This window comes from Chanodichthys erythropterus, chromosome 11 (assembly GCF_024489055.1).
Source record: "Chanodichthys erythropterus isolate Z2021 chromosome 11, ASM2448905v1, whole genome shotgun sequence".
Taxonomy (NCBI): Eukaryota; Metazoa; Chordata; class Actinopteri; order Cypriniformes; family Xenocyprididae; genus Chanodichthys; species Chanodichthys erythropterus.
In genome coordinates this window covers 14,442,489-14,457,791 of record NC_090231.1, presented here as the reverse complement: position 1 = coordinate 14,457,791, position 15,303 = coordinate 14,442,489, and the positions used below count along the sequence as shown (strand labels likewise).

Sequence of the window (15,303 nt, the reverse complement as noted above, 5' to 3'; positions counted from 1 at the left end):
TAAAATTAAGTAAATTTAGAAAACAGCAACATTACAAAAACAAATATTCTTGTTGTTGCTGATTTCTGTGCACGATTGCACAGCCCTCCCCCTCGCCGCTGGAAAAACTCAAAGAATCACAAACGTATATAAGCTGCAAGTTTATTATGAATAAATGTAAAAAAAAATGAAAAATTAGAAAAATTAATTCATTGTGAATAATATGTAATCATGTAATCCATAAAAAAGTAACTGTAGACTGATTATGAGTATTTTAAAAGGTAGTTTACTCTAATTACAAGTATTTGATTTTTGAAATCTGATTAAGTAATCCAGATTACATGTAATCCGTTACTACCCATGCTCTGGTAATAGGCTACCTATAAAAATCCATCAATTAGCATTCCTATTGGTGCAGGACTCTGTCAGGGCTTGAGTGGAGCAGATCAACAGGGGGTATTCCCGAAAGCACAGGACATTTTCTATGCTAGTGTATTTATGTAGTAAAATATATATTAAAAACATATATGATATAGCTTACCTTTCAAGCAATGTGGAAGCAAAATGTCTAAACATAAAAAAACAAAATTATACAGCCATGTTATCTTTGCAAGCACAGACTGTTATTTAGTTTAATCAATGTTATGTTTGATGTTAAGATAACCTTGCTTTCTGGAATAACCATAGGGCGTTTGCTCTTGTTTACTTGTTTCTCCCCACTCAGCATACAGAGCAAAATAGGGCCATACAACTATTTAATATATACTTTTAATATAATGATAGCTACCAAAAACACATTTTCTTTTATTTTTATTTATTTATTTATTTTTCTGTAGCCTATTTTTCTGTCATTGTTTAAAGAAAGGTGGCAGAATCTTCACTAGTAGTGACTATCCTGAGCTGTGACATCAAAGGCAGCAGACAGAGAAAAAAATAGGGTCCACTTTACACCCCCCCCCCCCCCCTAAAAAAAAAAAATCAGTCACTGGCAAAACAATTACTTCGATATAATGAAATAACTGATATATTATTTCTTGCAAAAAATAAAAAATAAAGTCAGACGCCACACCCACAGACCTTTGGTTGAGTGTCTGATGCATATGGCACACAAAATTGGAAACACTTCAAGAGTTTAGAAGTCATCATCTGTGGTTAAATTCTACAAGATTTTCTACAGGAATTCTAACAATCCACCTGTAATCAATCCTGCAGTGATGCCAAGCCCCCTCATAGAAGAAGAAAACAGTCGTGTTTACAACTGTGGCAATTATCAGGATCAACTAAATGCTGGATTGTATGTCAAGTTTGCGGCATAGACTCTTTAAAATACGTCCAAGAGTTTTACATGGAAGTCTGTTATTGACATTACATTTCCAGTCCCCTAAACATGACTCTAAAAAAAATTAACTGTGATTTGTTTCTTTACATGTCAGTCAGATGGCCTTTTGGGTGGTCCTTGACCAATGAAAACTGTTATGGAGTCTAGACCTTCCCCTGTCAGTCTGAAGGTTTGGCTGCATGAGACAATTGCCTAACCTGCCCCCACTCATAACCCCATAACATTCACTACACTTAGCAAATACCTAATCCACTAAACCTAACATTAAAGGGTTAGTTCACCCAAAAATGAAAATTCTGTCATTAATTACTCACCCTTATGTCATTCCAAACCCATAAGACTTTCGTTCATCTACGTAACACAAATTAAGATATTTTTAATTCCTCCATTGACAGCTATGCAACTACCACTTTGACTTTTCGAAAAGTTCATAAAGAGATTGTAAAACTGAAGAGACAAGGTTGCTTTATATGATGAACAGATTGAATTTAGGATTTTATTCACATATAAACATTCATCAACTCACACATCAGTTGTGGTAAACGGAATGACAGCATGTTTGCTTGACGTGTGAGAACCAATGAGGTTCATTCTCGTGTGTTACGCAGAATGTTTGAGCTTCCGGAAGAGGTTTGTTTGAGCTTCTGTTTATGTTTGAAATTCAATCTGTTCATCATATAAACTCATTGTGTCTCTTCAGAAAATTTGGACTAAACTGTTTGATTCATATGGATTTAAGTGTTTTTTGCATAGCTGTCAGTGAAGGGACAGAAATTCATTAAAAATGTCTTCATTTGTGTTCTGAAGATGAACAAAAGTCTTACAGGTTTGGAACGATATGGTAGTGAGTAAATGATGACAATTTTCATTTTTGGGTAAATATCCTTTTAATGAGGCTATAATCTTTACCCTAACTTCCGGTCTGAGACAGCTGGCCTAATACAGCTGTCTTGAAACTGCCCTGACATGGTTCTGAGGTTCAGCAGTTGAATGCTATTGTAAAGATGTCAGATTTGCAGTCAGATTGTGAAGTTACAGTAGCGCTTAATGGGGTCATACTGTCCAGCAAAACCTTGACCCCTTGATTGGTTTACCTATCACAATAAAGTACGACTCTGAGCAGTCAAATATTCTTGCCTATACTTTTCAAACAACACTCTAATTGTATAAACTAATTTGTTTATACTTATTTTTATACTGTCAAAGATTATTGTCTGATTTCTGTTTTGTGATAAGGCAACATTGGTGAGCGTGCAGAGTACACCTCGTCTCTGACTGGAAGAGTCAATAGTGCGAATTTAAAAAATAAAGATCTAAAAATATTTTCTATTCATATATCTTTTGTTTACTGCATAGGTCAAATGTTGAATGTCTGCGTGTGACCACTGCAAAAAGAATTGTTGATTTTACTTAAAAAAGTAATTTACCTGGTTTCCTTAAAATTTTGAGTTCATTGATATTAAAAATGTGAGTTAATACAATGAAGGCAATCTGAACCACATTATTTATTGAAGTTGATTTGACAAAAGAAAAAATGTTGTGATAAATCTTGAAAATGATTTTTTACAGTGTTTTGTCTGGATTTCTCTCGCTCATGATGTAAACATCATTTTCTTTAAGGCATAAAGATAGACACAGTGGGATTCTTCATAGCATTACGCACACTCAGCTACCAAATGCAACATGCATCTCATTATACATCAGAGAGAAATACATTAAGTTCTGTACTGAGAAGTTTTGTAAAAATCCAATATGGAGACCTTAAAAATGTATAAAAAACATTGCATTTTCATACCTTTTATCATGGTTGCAACCAGTGTTTCACATATTTAAAAAGAAAAAAAATAGAGGAAACTATAGTGAATAAAATAATGATTGTCCAATAAAATTATAATGTGTGGGAAGAAATGACCAAATGCATGGCACCCACAGTCTTGTCAAGTCGTTTAGATAAAAATAGTCAAGTGAAACTTGAATCTGGTGACCTATGTGTAGAAGGGCTTGTGCAAGGCATATTGGGTAAAAAAAGCAGGGCCATAACCAGGCCCAACGATATTAAACTATTATATCCCATCAAATCACCAGGCCAACTTATTTTTGATTTGTCCGATTTTCTATCAACAGCTAGGCTGGATATCTTCACAGAGAAACAGGTCTACTCGTCTGATGTATTTCATGTCACCATCACAAAGTACATGTTAATGTTTTGAAAGAGGCATATAAAAATATCAGATAGATAGATAGATAATTTATGTTTAAGTTATGTTATAATATTTGATAGTGGTATAATATTTGATACACTCTAAAAAATATTTGGTTAAAAACAACCCAAGTTGGGTTGAAAATGGACAAACCCAGCAATTGGGTTGTTTTAACCCAGTGGTTGGGTTAAATGTTTGCCCAACCTGCTGGGTAGTTTTATTTAACCCAACTATTGATTAAAAATGACTATATGGCTGTCTTAAAATGAATCCAAAATAAGTGAGAAATTAAAAATCAGACACATAATTACTAGAGGCAACTATAATAATCAAAAGGTGTACATTTATTAATAAGCAATTTAATAAATGTTTATTGTTTATTATTCATTATCTTATTAATAAATGCTAATTTATTAAACATATTAATACATTTTATTTTCCAGCATATTTTGGGTTCATTTTAAGCAAGCAATACAGTGATTTTTATACAACAGTTGAGTTAAATAAAACTACCCAGCATGTTGGGCAAACATTTAATCCAACCACTGGGTTAAAACAACCCAATTGCTGGGTTTGTCCATTTTCAACCCAACTTGGGTTGTTTTTAACCCAGCATTTTTTTAGAGTGTATTTTCTTCTATTATACAGTTTTTATTATTGTTTTATGTATATTGTATTATTTACAGTCATGCCAATAAAGCAATTTTGAATAGATAGATAGATAGATAGATAGATAGATAGATAGATAGATAGATAGATAGATAGATAGATAGATAGATAGATAGATAGATAGATAGATAGATAGATAGATAGATAGATAGATAGATAGATAGATAGATAGATAGATGTGTGACTGACTGATTATACTGACTGAAGCTGGATTATGACTATTAACATTTGGAAAACATTAGCATCTTGTTGTCAATAATTCTTTCAAAAGTCGTAATGAAGTGTGAAGAACAAGTTGGTTTTCGCGCGAGACATACGCTGACTCCCAATTAATCACGCGAGAATGAAGATAAAACTCGCGGATTGGTCGGTTGAACACCAATTAAATCCAGGCTGTGTAGATCCTTCCTGACAGGGAATCGGGATAAAAAGTTTGAGGTGGCCGCTCGAGTAAAAGTTTGGCGAGTCGGAGGGAGGGGGTTAAATCCAGAGAGAGAAGATGAGCGACACAGAGGCGTCTGAGCAACCTCAGCCCGAGAGAAAAGTTATCGGTAGGGGTTTAGTGACAATGATACATTTATTTAAGGCACATTACGATAGTAATGAACAGGTTTATGGAGTGAGACGCGACTGACTGGCTTTAGAGTCGACCGGATCGTTTTTCAGAAAATGGTTTTATTTTTGAGGCGGGCTGAAATGGTTTAATTCACACTTACGACTTTAGCCTACTATCGATGAAGTTGTCGATAAATGCTTTTTACCACATGGTTACCTTCCCCTGTGGGACTTGTTTTTACCATTTATTCTCGAGTTACTCTTCACTGGGCGATATCTTGTTTGGATTTATTCTGTTTCTGTAACGACAGCATAAAGAGAAAATTGAAGTAGCATGTCTGGTATGATCTGAGGTTGTTCATATTTGAAGCAGCGTTTGGTTATTTACACAGTGAAAGTGCGTTGATGACCCACATTTCTGCGCGCTGTCACCATGTGCTTTATGTGGGAGGGATTTAACTGCAGGTGTGTTGCATGTCGTTAGGTAAAAGCTTTACATTATTAGCCATAATTTACTATGTTTACCCTTGAGTCGCATATATCCAATTAGAGAACCTCATCTTATGCAAAAACGCGTGTTTTCGTCTTTCTTTATGTCTTGGATGCATCTGTGACCAGCGTCTGAACGACCTAAGTGGTTGAAAGGTTTCAAAGTTTATAGTTAATAATTCACACACATGGCCCACAGTGTTCAAATGAGTCCGTTCACCGGGCTTTGCTTCAGCAAACGAATCTTGTCAGATCACGCCAACAACTCCCAAATATCTTCTTAATGGATGGTGATGCATTATTTTTATGATCTGTTGCAGCAACCGGTGTGCAAGGAACTGTGAAATGGTTCAATGTGCGCAATGGATACGGCTTTATCAATAGGTAGGTTCATAATGTTGAAAGGACTCCTGTGCACCGATACACAGTCTGACGGGTGTCAAATAGGGGTCCAAACGTTTGAGACCACCAAGTAAGAGTGTGTTTAATTCAAAACGACTATTTTCATTAGGCTACAATGTAACACATTTGATTAGAAAATTATTTTAAATTCTAAAACGTTATTTTCAGGTTTAAATGATAAAAGCCCAGGGGCCGTATTCACAAAACCTCTTAAGGCTAAAAGTAGCTCCTAACTTGCCGATTTAGGAGAAACTCTTAAAAATAATGGGCGTGTCAGTCCTAATTTTAAGAGTCCTAAATTTTTGCTCTAAGAGTATTTCACGAAGCATTTTAGTGCTAAAACTAGCTCATAAATCTGTGAAATGTTAGGAGTGGTCAAGAGTGACTCCTAAGTCACTAAGACAAATCACAAACCGTCCTAATCCACCCAAAGACACTGTACACCATGAGGCAATGGCAATAGAGCCTTGGGTGCTCAACTTTTTCTTTATAAATACAATACATTTTGATTTATAGATTTGAATCTATGATGAGGTGAAAAAAAACAAAACAAAAAAAATTTAACAAGACAATATTTATCTAATGGGATGGAGGGCTCCGAGCTTGGAATTTAGCCCAAACCCAAAGTTGTCTCCGTATCCTCAGCCTAGAGTGAAGAGCGGGGTGGCGGAGGGATGCATTCCCTTGAGATGAAGACATCCAAGAGGCGGACAATTAACTGTATATACTAGTTTAATTAGTGACACTTAGCCTACATTTTAAAACCTTTATGGCAACATTTTATTTTGACTTGGGCAACATTTTTAATAAAAATATTTATTTGAATAGGGCAACATTTGTATTTTAAAACCTTTATTTTAATATGGTAACATGACACCGCATTCCACAATATTTCTATGATTAAATCGCTGACTCCTCCCCATCAGCCAATCACTGTGTTTACTCCATAGCAACGAGGTCAACCCCGCCCTTACTCTTAGCTTAAGACTTCTCTCTATTCCTTAGTAAAAGTTGGTCTCAGCAGCTTTGTGAATAGGTTTTATGAGAGAACTCTTAGCTAAGAACTTTTACTGCTATTTAGGGGAACTCTTAGTGGTAAGATAAAATGGTTTGTGAATACGGCCCCAGATTTTTAAAGTGATCTCAGACTTCTGGACCCCATCTGTGTATAATCATATCGCTAAGCAAGCATTTGAATTCTCTTTTAATTGAATTCCCTTTTTTGTTCTACAGAAACGATACTAAGGAAGATGTATTTGTTCATCAGGTAATGTGTTTACTTTATAAATACATTGCAACCTTTTAATTTAAACTATTTTAAATAATTTTCTGGTGAAGTAATACCACTACTCTCTTCTAAACAGATGCTGAAGGGTTAGTTCACCCAAAAATGAAATTTCTGTCATTATGTACTCGCCCTCATGTCGTCCCAAACTTGTAAGACCTTCGTTCATCTTCGGAACACAAATTAAGATATTTTATTAAGATATGTTTCTGAACCACACATAGGCAGCAACATCATGGCACATCTTAAGGTCCAGAAAGGCAGTAAAGACATTGTTAAAATAGTCCTCGTGACTACAGTGTTTCAATCTTAAATGTTACGAAGCGACGAGAATACTTTCTGTGCATAAAAAGAAAACAAAAATAACAACTTTATTTAACAATTTAACTGTCATATATAGTTGATGTAATGAATGAAGCGCAGGCTTCCGTGTTAACGTCCGAATGCCGACTCTTTATTGGCCGTTGTTAAATAAAGTCATTATTAGAGCACCGATGGTGTGAGGTCCCTATTGTAATTGCTCGATCAATTATTCTTCTCCAAAATGAATCGCATTTTTGAGGGCCTAAACATGTTTGAAAACTCATGAAACTTTGCACACTCATCAGAAATGGTGGAAATTTGCATCTGATATGGGTTTCAGAATTAGGTGTGGCAAAATGGCTTGATAGCGCCACCTTCGAAATTTCAATTAAGCGCCCTTCATGCTACGTTTCACATACAGGTATGAAATTCGGTAGACACGTCTAACAGCCCAGTACCTACAAAAAAGTCAGTGGGTGCAAAATCTGTAAACCCAACAGGAAGTGAGATATTTCTGTTCTCTGCAAATGTCTTGCAGTTTTTGCCATTTCCAGATGTTGTACTTTAACGAACTCCTCCTAGAGCTTTAATCAGATCAACATCATATTTGGTCAGTCTAATCTAAAGGCCTTTGAGACATTACATTGTGACGATCTAGAGTTTTCGCTGAAGGACGTGTCCGTGGCGGGCTAACAAAATTTGATGTTTCGCCATGAAACGGGAAGTTGTTGTAACTCAGGCATACAATGTCTGATTTACCCCAAACTTCACGTTTTATTATCAGTCCTGGCCTGAAGAAGTCTACATGGCAATATTCAGTTACAGTCAAAGCGCCACCTGTTGGCAGCAGGAAGTGGGGCACTTTGAAATGACATAATTCCGGCCCTTTGATGGCACTTTGAAATCATAGTTCTCCTGTATTTACTCCCTTACATGCATGTCGCCCACTATTCATTACTGTTTTCCTAAGGCCAACAGGTGGCAGTAAGCCCAGGTGCGAGTGCCCTTTAATCGCTGCTTGCAGTTTTAATTTTTTTTGTTTTTGTGCACTAAGTATTCTCGTCGCTTTCAACATTAAGGTTGAACCACTGTAGTCACGTGGACTATTTTAACAATGTCTTAAACTACCTTTCTGGACCTCAAATGGTGCAATGACGTTGCTGCCTAACTTTGTATTTCATCAAAAATATCTTAATTTGTGATCCGAAGATGAACAAAGGTCTTGTGGGTTTGGGACAACATGAGGGTGAGTACTTAATGACAGAAATTTCATTTTTGGGTGAACCAACCCTTTAAATGCAGCATATAAACATGACGTTCTTGCCTCGTAAGATTAAATGACATTTACAAAAAAGAAATTCTACCAAGATGTATCGCCTATACAGAAATCCTAGATTTCAAGTGCTCATTAATTTCATAAATGGTTTGTCTTGCAACTTAACCCGCTCATCACTGATGGAAAATAAATGTTATGCTAAGGATATGCCTTTTCCCTTTGAACAGACTGCAATAAAAAAGAATAATCCAAGAAAGTTCCTCAGAAGTGTGGGGGATGGTGAGGTTGTGGAGTTTGATGTTGTCGAAGCAGCTAAAGTAAGTGGTTCTGGATGAATCAAAATAGTGTTGAGGAATATTGTGAGTTTTATAGCTTAATTTTCTCTCTAAAACTGGGCATTTGCTTTAGGGCTCAGAGGCAGCGAATGTGACCGGTCCAGGGGGTATACCTGTCAAGGGCAGCCGATACGCCCCCAATAAACGCAGATTTCGTAGACGCTTTTACCCCCGTAATGCACGTCCTACTGAAGGAGAGGAGAAAGCTGAGGGTGCTCCAACTGGTCCCACAACTGAGGGAGAGGATGGTGAAGAGAAAGGAGCCCCTCAGCCACGTCCTCGGCGCCAGCGTCCACGCAGGAGACCTGTTCTGCCACAAGGCGAGGTGAGGTCATTTGGTTGCCGTTTTATCCGAAGGTCTACCGTGTTTTTTTTTTGTTTTTTTTATAAACCTTGTTTGTGAATTGTGTAGGCCTTTGTGACATTTCAGAGATTACATGAGTTAAATTGTTCAATGTGAACTTTCAATATTGAATGTGATATTAAGCCTTTAAACTTTAGCTCATTTTGTTTTAAAACTGCACACAGCTGGTCAGTGAGTTTTGCAGTTTTCTTGCCTCTGTTCTAGGGAGAAGCAGGAGAGAAAAACGAGGAAGTAGATGGTGCCCAGCAGAGGCCGCCACCTCGCAGGTTCAGACCACGATTTCGAAGGTTCATACCATCACTTGTATATACAGACCTTATTTGAGACTGGAAACGGTGTTGTCTTGAGTTAAATTCACATAGTGGTGTTCAGTTGAAAGGAAAAATGGAAAGTATTTATTAAGATGCCCTAAATTTTTGCCTAAAAAGTGTATTTAAGGCTGGAAAAAGTCTTGAGTAATATGTAGACTTTATATAATTTTATTTAATTTAAAAAGCCTGTTTATTAAGTTTGAATGTGTTCTGGTAAATATGGAGCCACTAGAGGGACATGGTGAATGGAAAAAAAAATGAAAGAAAAAATATTTGTCAATACTTTTACGTTCTCTCGCAAATGTTTATCTGAGGAACGCAAAGGTTTTGCGAGGGAACGTGAAAGCTTTGACTTATTAATTTTTCCTCATCCTTTTTTTTTTTTTTTTTTTTCCCTCACCGTGTAGGGGTTCCATAGGTAAAACCTTGCTTTTTGGTAACTGAATTGAATCAAAACTGACCTGATTCCAGCTGAATAATGACATTGTCTTCTGTAGAGCTGCTTATAGCAGAATTGAACTCATTTCATTATTGAGGAGCTTTACCCACTGAACTCACTTGCAGCAGAATGTCTCATTTGATGAAGTTTGCATCATTATTTGCGTCATTTCCTTGTTTATTACCGTGAAGCTGTTTTGAAACAATCTGTATTGTGTAAAGTGCTTTATATAAATGTGACTTGACTATGCATTTCCATTATACATTCAGAGGTATTCCAGAGGTCTTCCATTGCATTGCCTTAAATATTCAAGATGGCCTGTGCTCGTTTATTGTATTTTATGCAAATGCAAAAGTCTCTCTTCTGTGATGCCCAGGCCGTTCCGTCCCCGGGCACCCCCTGGAGAGGCTCAACAGACAGCTGCCCCTGTAGAAGAGCAAGAGTCGGCCCCTAAAGAGGGCCAGACCAATGCGGAGCAAACAGAAGGGCAGCCCCGGAAACCCCGCAGACCTTTTAGTCGGCGCAGACAGAGGAAATCTGAATCCGGTACCTCTAAAGTAAGTGATTTCCACTACTGAAGTGAAGTAGTTGAACTTGACAATATTAGCTTGGTTCTTGCTGCCTGACTTTAAAGTGACATTAATGTTTACGGCCGCAATTATGGAATGGCCATTTTCTCTGGACACTGCTGGACATGCAAATGATCAGATAATCAATAAATGTTTTGACTTTAAAACAGTGCATCTTGGGCTAATAGTTCTCTCGCAACTGTCATTGTTTAGGATGGAGACGAACCTGAAAAAGCCCCCGAGTCCCCAGCCCAGGCCTCCAAGCCTGCTAATGTCAAATCCTCTTCTGAAACATCCCCAAAACAATCCCCTAAAAATGAGGTTTTTTTTTGTTTTTGTTTTGTTTTTGTTTGTTTGTTTTGCAATGACATAAATGTGCACTAACAACTGTTTCTCCCTGTGTAGGCACCTGCCCTTACAGCTTCCAAGCCCTCAGAATGATTTCTGTGACCTGGAAGAAACCCTGTGACCCTGGCAAGAGGTGGGACTTCCTGAGCTAAACCGGTGGTAAAAACAAACTACAACTGCTGTTAAAATGCATTATTGCATATGTTGTCAGCTTGTGAAATTAAGCAGCAGCTACTCCATATTCTGAAAAGCTTCATTCTTAAAGGATTAGTTCACTTTCAAAAAATTTTTCCTGATAATTTACTCACCCCCATGTCATCCAAGATGTTCATGCCTTTCTTTCTTTAGTTGAAAAGAAATGAAGGTTTTTGAGGAAAACATTCCAGGATTATTCTCCTTATAATGGACTTCAATGGCCTCCAAACGGTTGAAGGTTAAAATTACAGTTTCAGTGCAGCTTCAAAGGACTTTAAACGATACCAGACAAGGAATAAGGGTCTGATCTAGAGAAACTATTGGTCATTTTAAGGAAAATAAATAAATAAATAAATGTATATGTTTTATATAAACATGATCGCCTTGCACATGCATCCGCCAAAACTGCACTTCTGTATTCTTCAAAAAGCTTACGTTGTATGTCCTACGCCTTCCCTATTCTACTTACGGAATGAACGCAGCACCAGTTCTGTTTTTTCCGTAAGTAGAATAGGGAAGGCGTAGGACCTTCAACAGTGAAGTCCATTGAAGTCCACTATAAGGAGAATAATCCTGGAATGTTTTCGTCAAAAACCATAATTTCTTTTTGACTGAAGAACGAAGGACATGAACATCTTGGATGACAGTAAATTATCAGGAAAATTTTTTGAAAGTGAACTAATCCTTCAATTTTGCTTCTTAAATCATGAAGAAAAGTTGAAGAAAATTAATTGGTTTTAATTGGCAAAGACGATCCGTGCTTCATTCCTTTTCGGTCCGTGTACTTTTGCTTCCATTCTTTTTTGTTTTTTAACCACTTCAAGAAAAACAAAAAACGAACCGTTGTTTTATTTTTAAATGCTATTGTGAATACCAAAATTTAAATTAAAACTGAATGCACAAATTTAATGTGCACAAAATAAATATTGACTACTTTTCAGATTTTTTTTTTTTATGTTTTGCATCTTTATAAAGCAAAATTAAAAATGGACAGATTAAAGTCGAAGAAATGTCAATTTACAAGTTTTCTTTTGTAAAATTGTTGTTTCTCCCATACTTTCGAGAGCCATGTCTCTGAAACATGATTAACTTTATTTCCACCCCGTTCTCACTCATGAGGGGTCCAGAGAACGCTATACTGGTGGCAAACGCGTACAGTGAAGCGGGACATTCTAAGTGGTTAACGTGAAAAATGCTTAATGTAGGTGATATTGGAGGAGCAAATTCACTACACCTTGTAAGCAGCCCACTATGAACACAATTAAAACGCGTTAAGCTTTCTCCTTGAAAATAAAACACGGGTATGTAGAAAACGCTTAATGCATTAATACACTGATATTAAATGATCAATAAAGATATGCAGACAAGCAGGTCAGGCCGAATATGAAGACCACGCGCTTTCAACGTTCAGTGTTTTCCACTTATAGAAAACCATTATAAGTCAAGTCACCTTTATTTATATAGTGCTTTTTACAATGTAGATTGTGTCAGAGTAGCTTTACATTGATAACTGGTATATAATTTTGGCTGCACAGCAGCTCTTAAAGAATAGTGTCAATGCAGGCAGATCAAAGCACTACTGAATATCAAATGTCAAGCATCCCCAACTAAGCAAGCCAAAGGCGACAGCGGCAAGGAACCCAAACTCCAACAGGTGACATCAGGTGGCAAACAAGTGGCAAATAGGTGTTAAAATGGAGAGAAAAAGAAACCAGGCTTAGTCGGGGGGCCAGTTCTCAGTGAACAGTGAACAGTGCTTTGTCACGATTCAGGTTGCTATCATAAGTCCGATAGGATCGCAACATTCAAAGTATTTATTGCAGTTTCATCCAGTTGAGGATCGTATTCATCATGCCGGTATGGACGGTATATTACATTTATAAACGCTTAACATAAAAATATTGTCCTTCCACTTTGTTTACGTTGCCATTGTCTTAGCCTTAGATGCTGATAAGAAAATTTGCAAGAAAATCGTTTTTCCCTGGTTGTTGTAGGATTAAGCCACGTAAAGCATTAATGTCCAGCAACGTGGCCGTAACGTATTGTTTTCAATGAGAATTGAGAAATATTTCATGTCAAACCTCCACTGAGGCAAAGGGCATGGGAATTTTGTCTTCATGAAAATCACATATTGGGGTATAATTTTGTCATAACAAATATATTTTCAACTTGAACAGCATAGCATAGCTAAGTAAGTGACTCCTAATCCCAATCAGTTTCTCAATATAAAACGCTATAAATCACCTAACAGAGCCAGACAAAAAAGTCACAGTAATTTAGATGTCCTTGATTCATTTATACGTGCTGGCTCTTGAAGAGAGTCATTCTATTGATGCCAGAGGAAAAGGCACTAGAGAGCGCTTTAGCGTCTGTGTGTATGTCACAAAACACTGGAAATTAAATTTAGCATTTTTACATATTAAGAAAGTTGTATATCATTTATATAAAAATAATAATCTTGCATAAAGAAAAATAGCCTGTATCTGCTAATTCTATTCATTAGTGTTAAAATAAAATAAAAAAAGAAACCGCATTTTCCATATTTCATTTCTGGTTTAAAAAAAGAAAAACGAATGGAGGCGAAAGTACACGGACCCTTTTCTAATTTAATATTTAAGCTTGATTTTTCGTTTTTACATTCAGGGGTAGAAAATTAATAAATCGTTTGAATATTCATTCTCTATATGTGGGCAGGAATGAAATTCCTCTTTCCGCTGATTGGTCAACCAAAGATCAAATCATATCATCAGTTGTTCCTCAGTTACGCTCAACAGAATAAGTCATCCACTGCTACAGTTGTATGAATTTTTAGTTTATTACAACTCTTTCCCATCAAACAACAAGACTAACGAATGGCTCGAAACAAACTGTACCGGGGCAGAGCCTAGACAAGGCATAGACATAAATTCACCTACTCGTTTCATGAGGAAGAGATGAAATGTTGCAGTAAACGCTTAAAGCCCAGAACATACCAAACCGATGGTCGGCCGTAGGGCAGTTTTTCTTCACCGGCTGACGAAGTTTTCTCAGTGTGTTCCGCACAAGCGGCTGAAGTTGGTCCTTGTCTGCTTTTTTTCGGCCGATTCGACATGTTGGATCGGTGTCAGAGCTTGTCGGTCAGTCAGGCCATCTGATCATTCTGATTGGCTGTTCAGCTGCTGCCACCTGCTGGAACGGAAAGGCATTTCTTACGCAGGCGCAGAATGGACGTGCTACTTGGCTGTCGGGTGTTGAGCATCAGTTTGGTGTGTCAGGGCAACTTTGGACCCAGACACTGCCGATGTGAGCCAACCCTGCAGTCTGCTTTCGTCGCCACTAGTTCGTCGGCTTGGTGTGTTCTGGGCTTATGAACCCGTATACACAGATTAACTTCACATTCCTTTTAATTTGAGTTTTGAACTCTTTTATATGCAAGTTCTGCATATGTCTGAGTCTGAATGTTACTATAACTGTTGTCATCTCCCACTGACCTTTTTAAGTTACCTTTCTTGTTCTCTCTTTTACCTGTGTCACTGCGTAGGTTCCCAGATGGGTTAGTTTGGGGGGTAGGACCTCGCCTGTCTCGTCAAACATTCAAACAACTTGCCCCTCGCTTCTACATCCTTGTCCCGTCCCTAACCTGATCCACTGCTTGTGGTCTGGACCCTTCATCTGTCTGGGTGTGAGAAAGAGAGGGATGGATGGAAAGGAAGGGGCTGGTGGGGAAGGGAGGGTTGGGTTGATGCATACTTGGCCATTTAAAAGTAAATAACAAAAAAAAAACCTGCTCTAAAAAAGCCCATTATATTTACAATATTTCCCCTTAATAGTTTTGTTCTGTACTATGGGCAATGAGCAGTAGAGAAAACGTGACCAGTTCGGCTACTTTAAGTTCATCAAAGAGAGGAAATGCCATCCAGTGTGATGAGTGCAGCACAGGCTCTTCTCTTACTTGTAACTAGATAAAAGGGGAAAATATGCATCCAATCAAAATGCAAATTGGTGTAAAAATTGTCCTTTTCTTTTGGTATGTACTTTACTTTGGTGGGGATTTGTGCAATGCCAGTCAAGTAAATAAAAAGTAAATAGATTATTTGCAAAGCCTTCTGACTCTTCTTTGTGTCTTTTGGACTGAACCAGGGTTTGTTTGTTTGTTTGAGCAGGTCATGCTTGACAGACACAAACTTAATGTGTCAATTTATACATGTTCTGTTGCACCAAACCTTGAAGCTGGTCACACTTCCTGTGCTTGTAAATGTATAGTT

The 15,303-nt window shown here is 37.3% G+C and overlaps 1 protein-coding gene across 2 annotated transcripts; it reads left to right on the top strand.

The window, feature by feature from the left end:
• The first annotated feature begins 4,615 nt into the window (after positions 1–4,615).
• LOC137031136 (Y-box-binding protein 2-A-like) lies at positions 4,616–15,300 on the top strand. 2 transcript variants are annotated; one of them, XR_010896497.1, is made up of 10 exons: positions 4,616–4,739; positions 5,553–5,616; positions 6,868–6,901; positions 8,726–8,815; positions 8,907–9,158; positions 9,402–9,484; positions 10,324–10,504; positions 10,730–10,837; positions 10,922–11,023; positions 14,580–15,300. XR_010896497.1 is itself a non-coding variant. In XM_067401808.1 (10 exons), exons 1-9 carry the CDS (start codon positions 4,688–4,690, stop codon positions 10,955–10,957), a joined length of 900 nt encoding a protein of 299 aa, XP_067257909.1. In that variant the 5' UTR covers positions 4,616–4,687; the 3' UTR covers positions 10,958–10,997; positions 14,580–15,298. The 2 variants fall into 2 exon arrangements, 1 of the variants encoding a protein (XP_067257909.1); XM_067401808.1 differs by having other exon boundaries at positions 10,922–10,997; positions 14,580–15,298.
• The last annotated feature ends 3 nt before the right edge of the window (positions 15,301–15,303 follow it).

What these genes read in the sequence shown, in the direction of transcription:
- LOC137031136 (XM_067401808.1), top strand. Translation starts at nt 4,688, where the DNA reads ATGAGCGACACAGAGGCGTCTGAGCAACCTCAGCCCGAGAGAAAAGTT. An exon ending in AAGATGTATTTGTTCATCAG is followed by an intron (nt 6,902 to 8,725) that starts GTAATGTGTTTA and finishes CCCTTTGAACAG; the next exon opens with ACTGCAATAAAAAAGAATAA. An exon ending in AACAATCCCCTAAAAATGAG is followed by an intron (nt 10,838 to 10,921) that starts GTTTTTTTTTGT and finishes CTCCCTGTGTAG; the next exon opens with GCACCTGCCCTTACAGCTTC.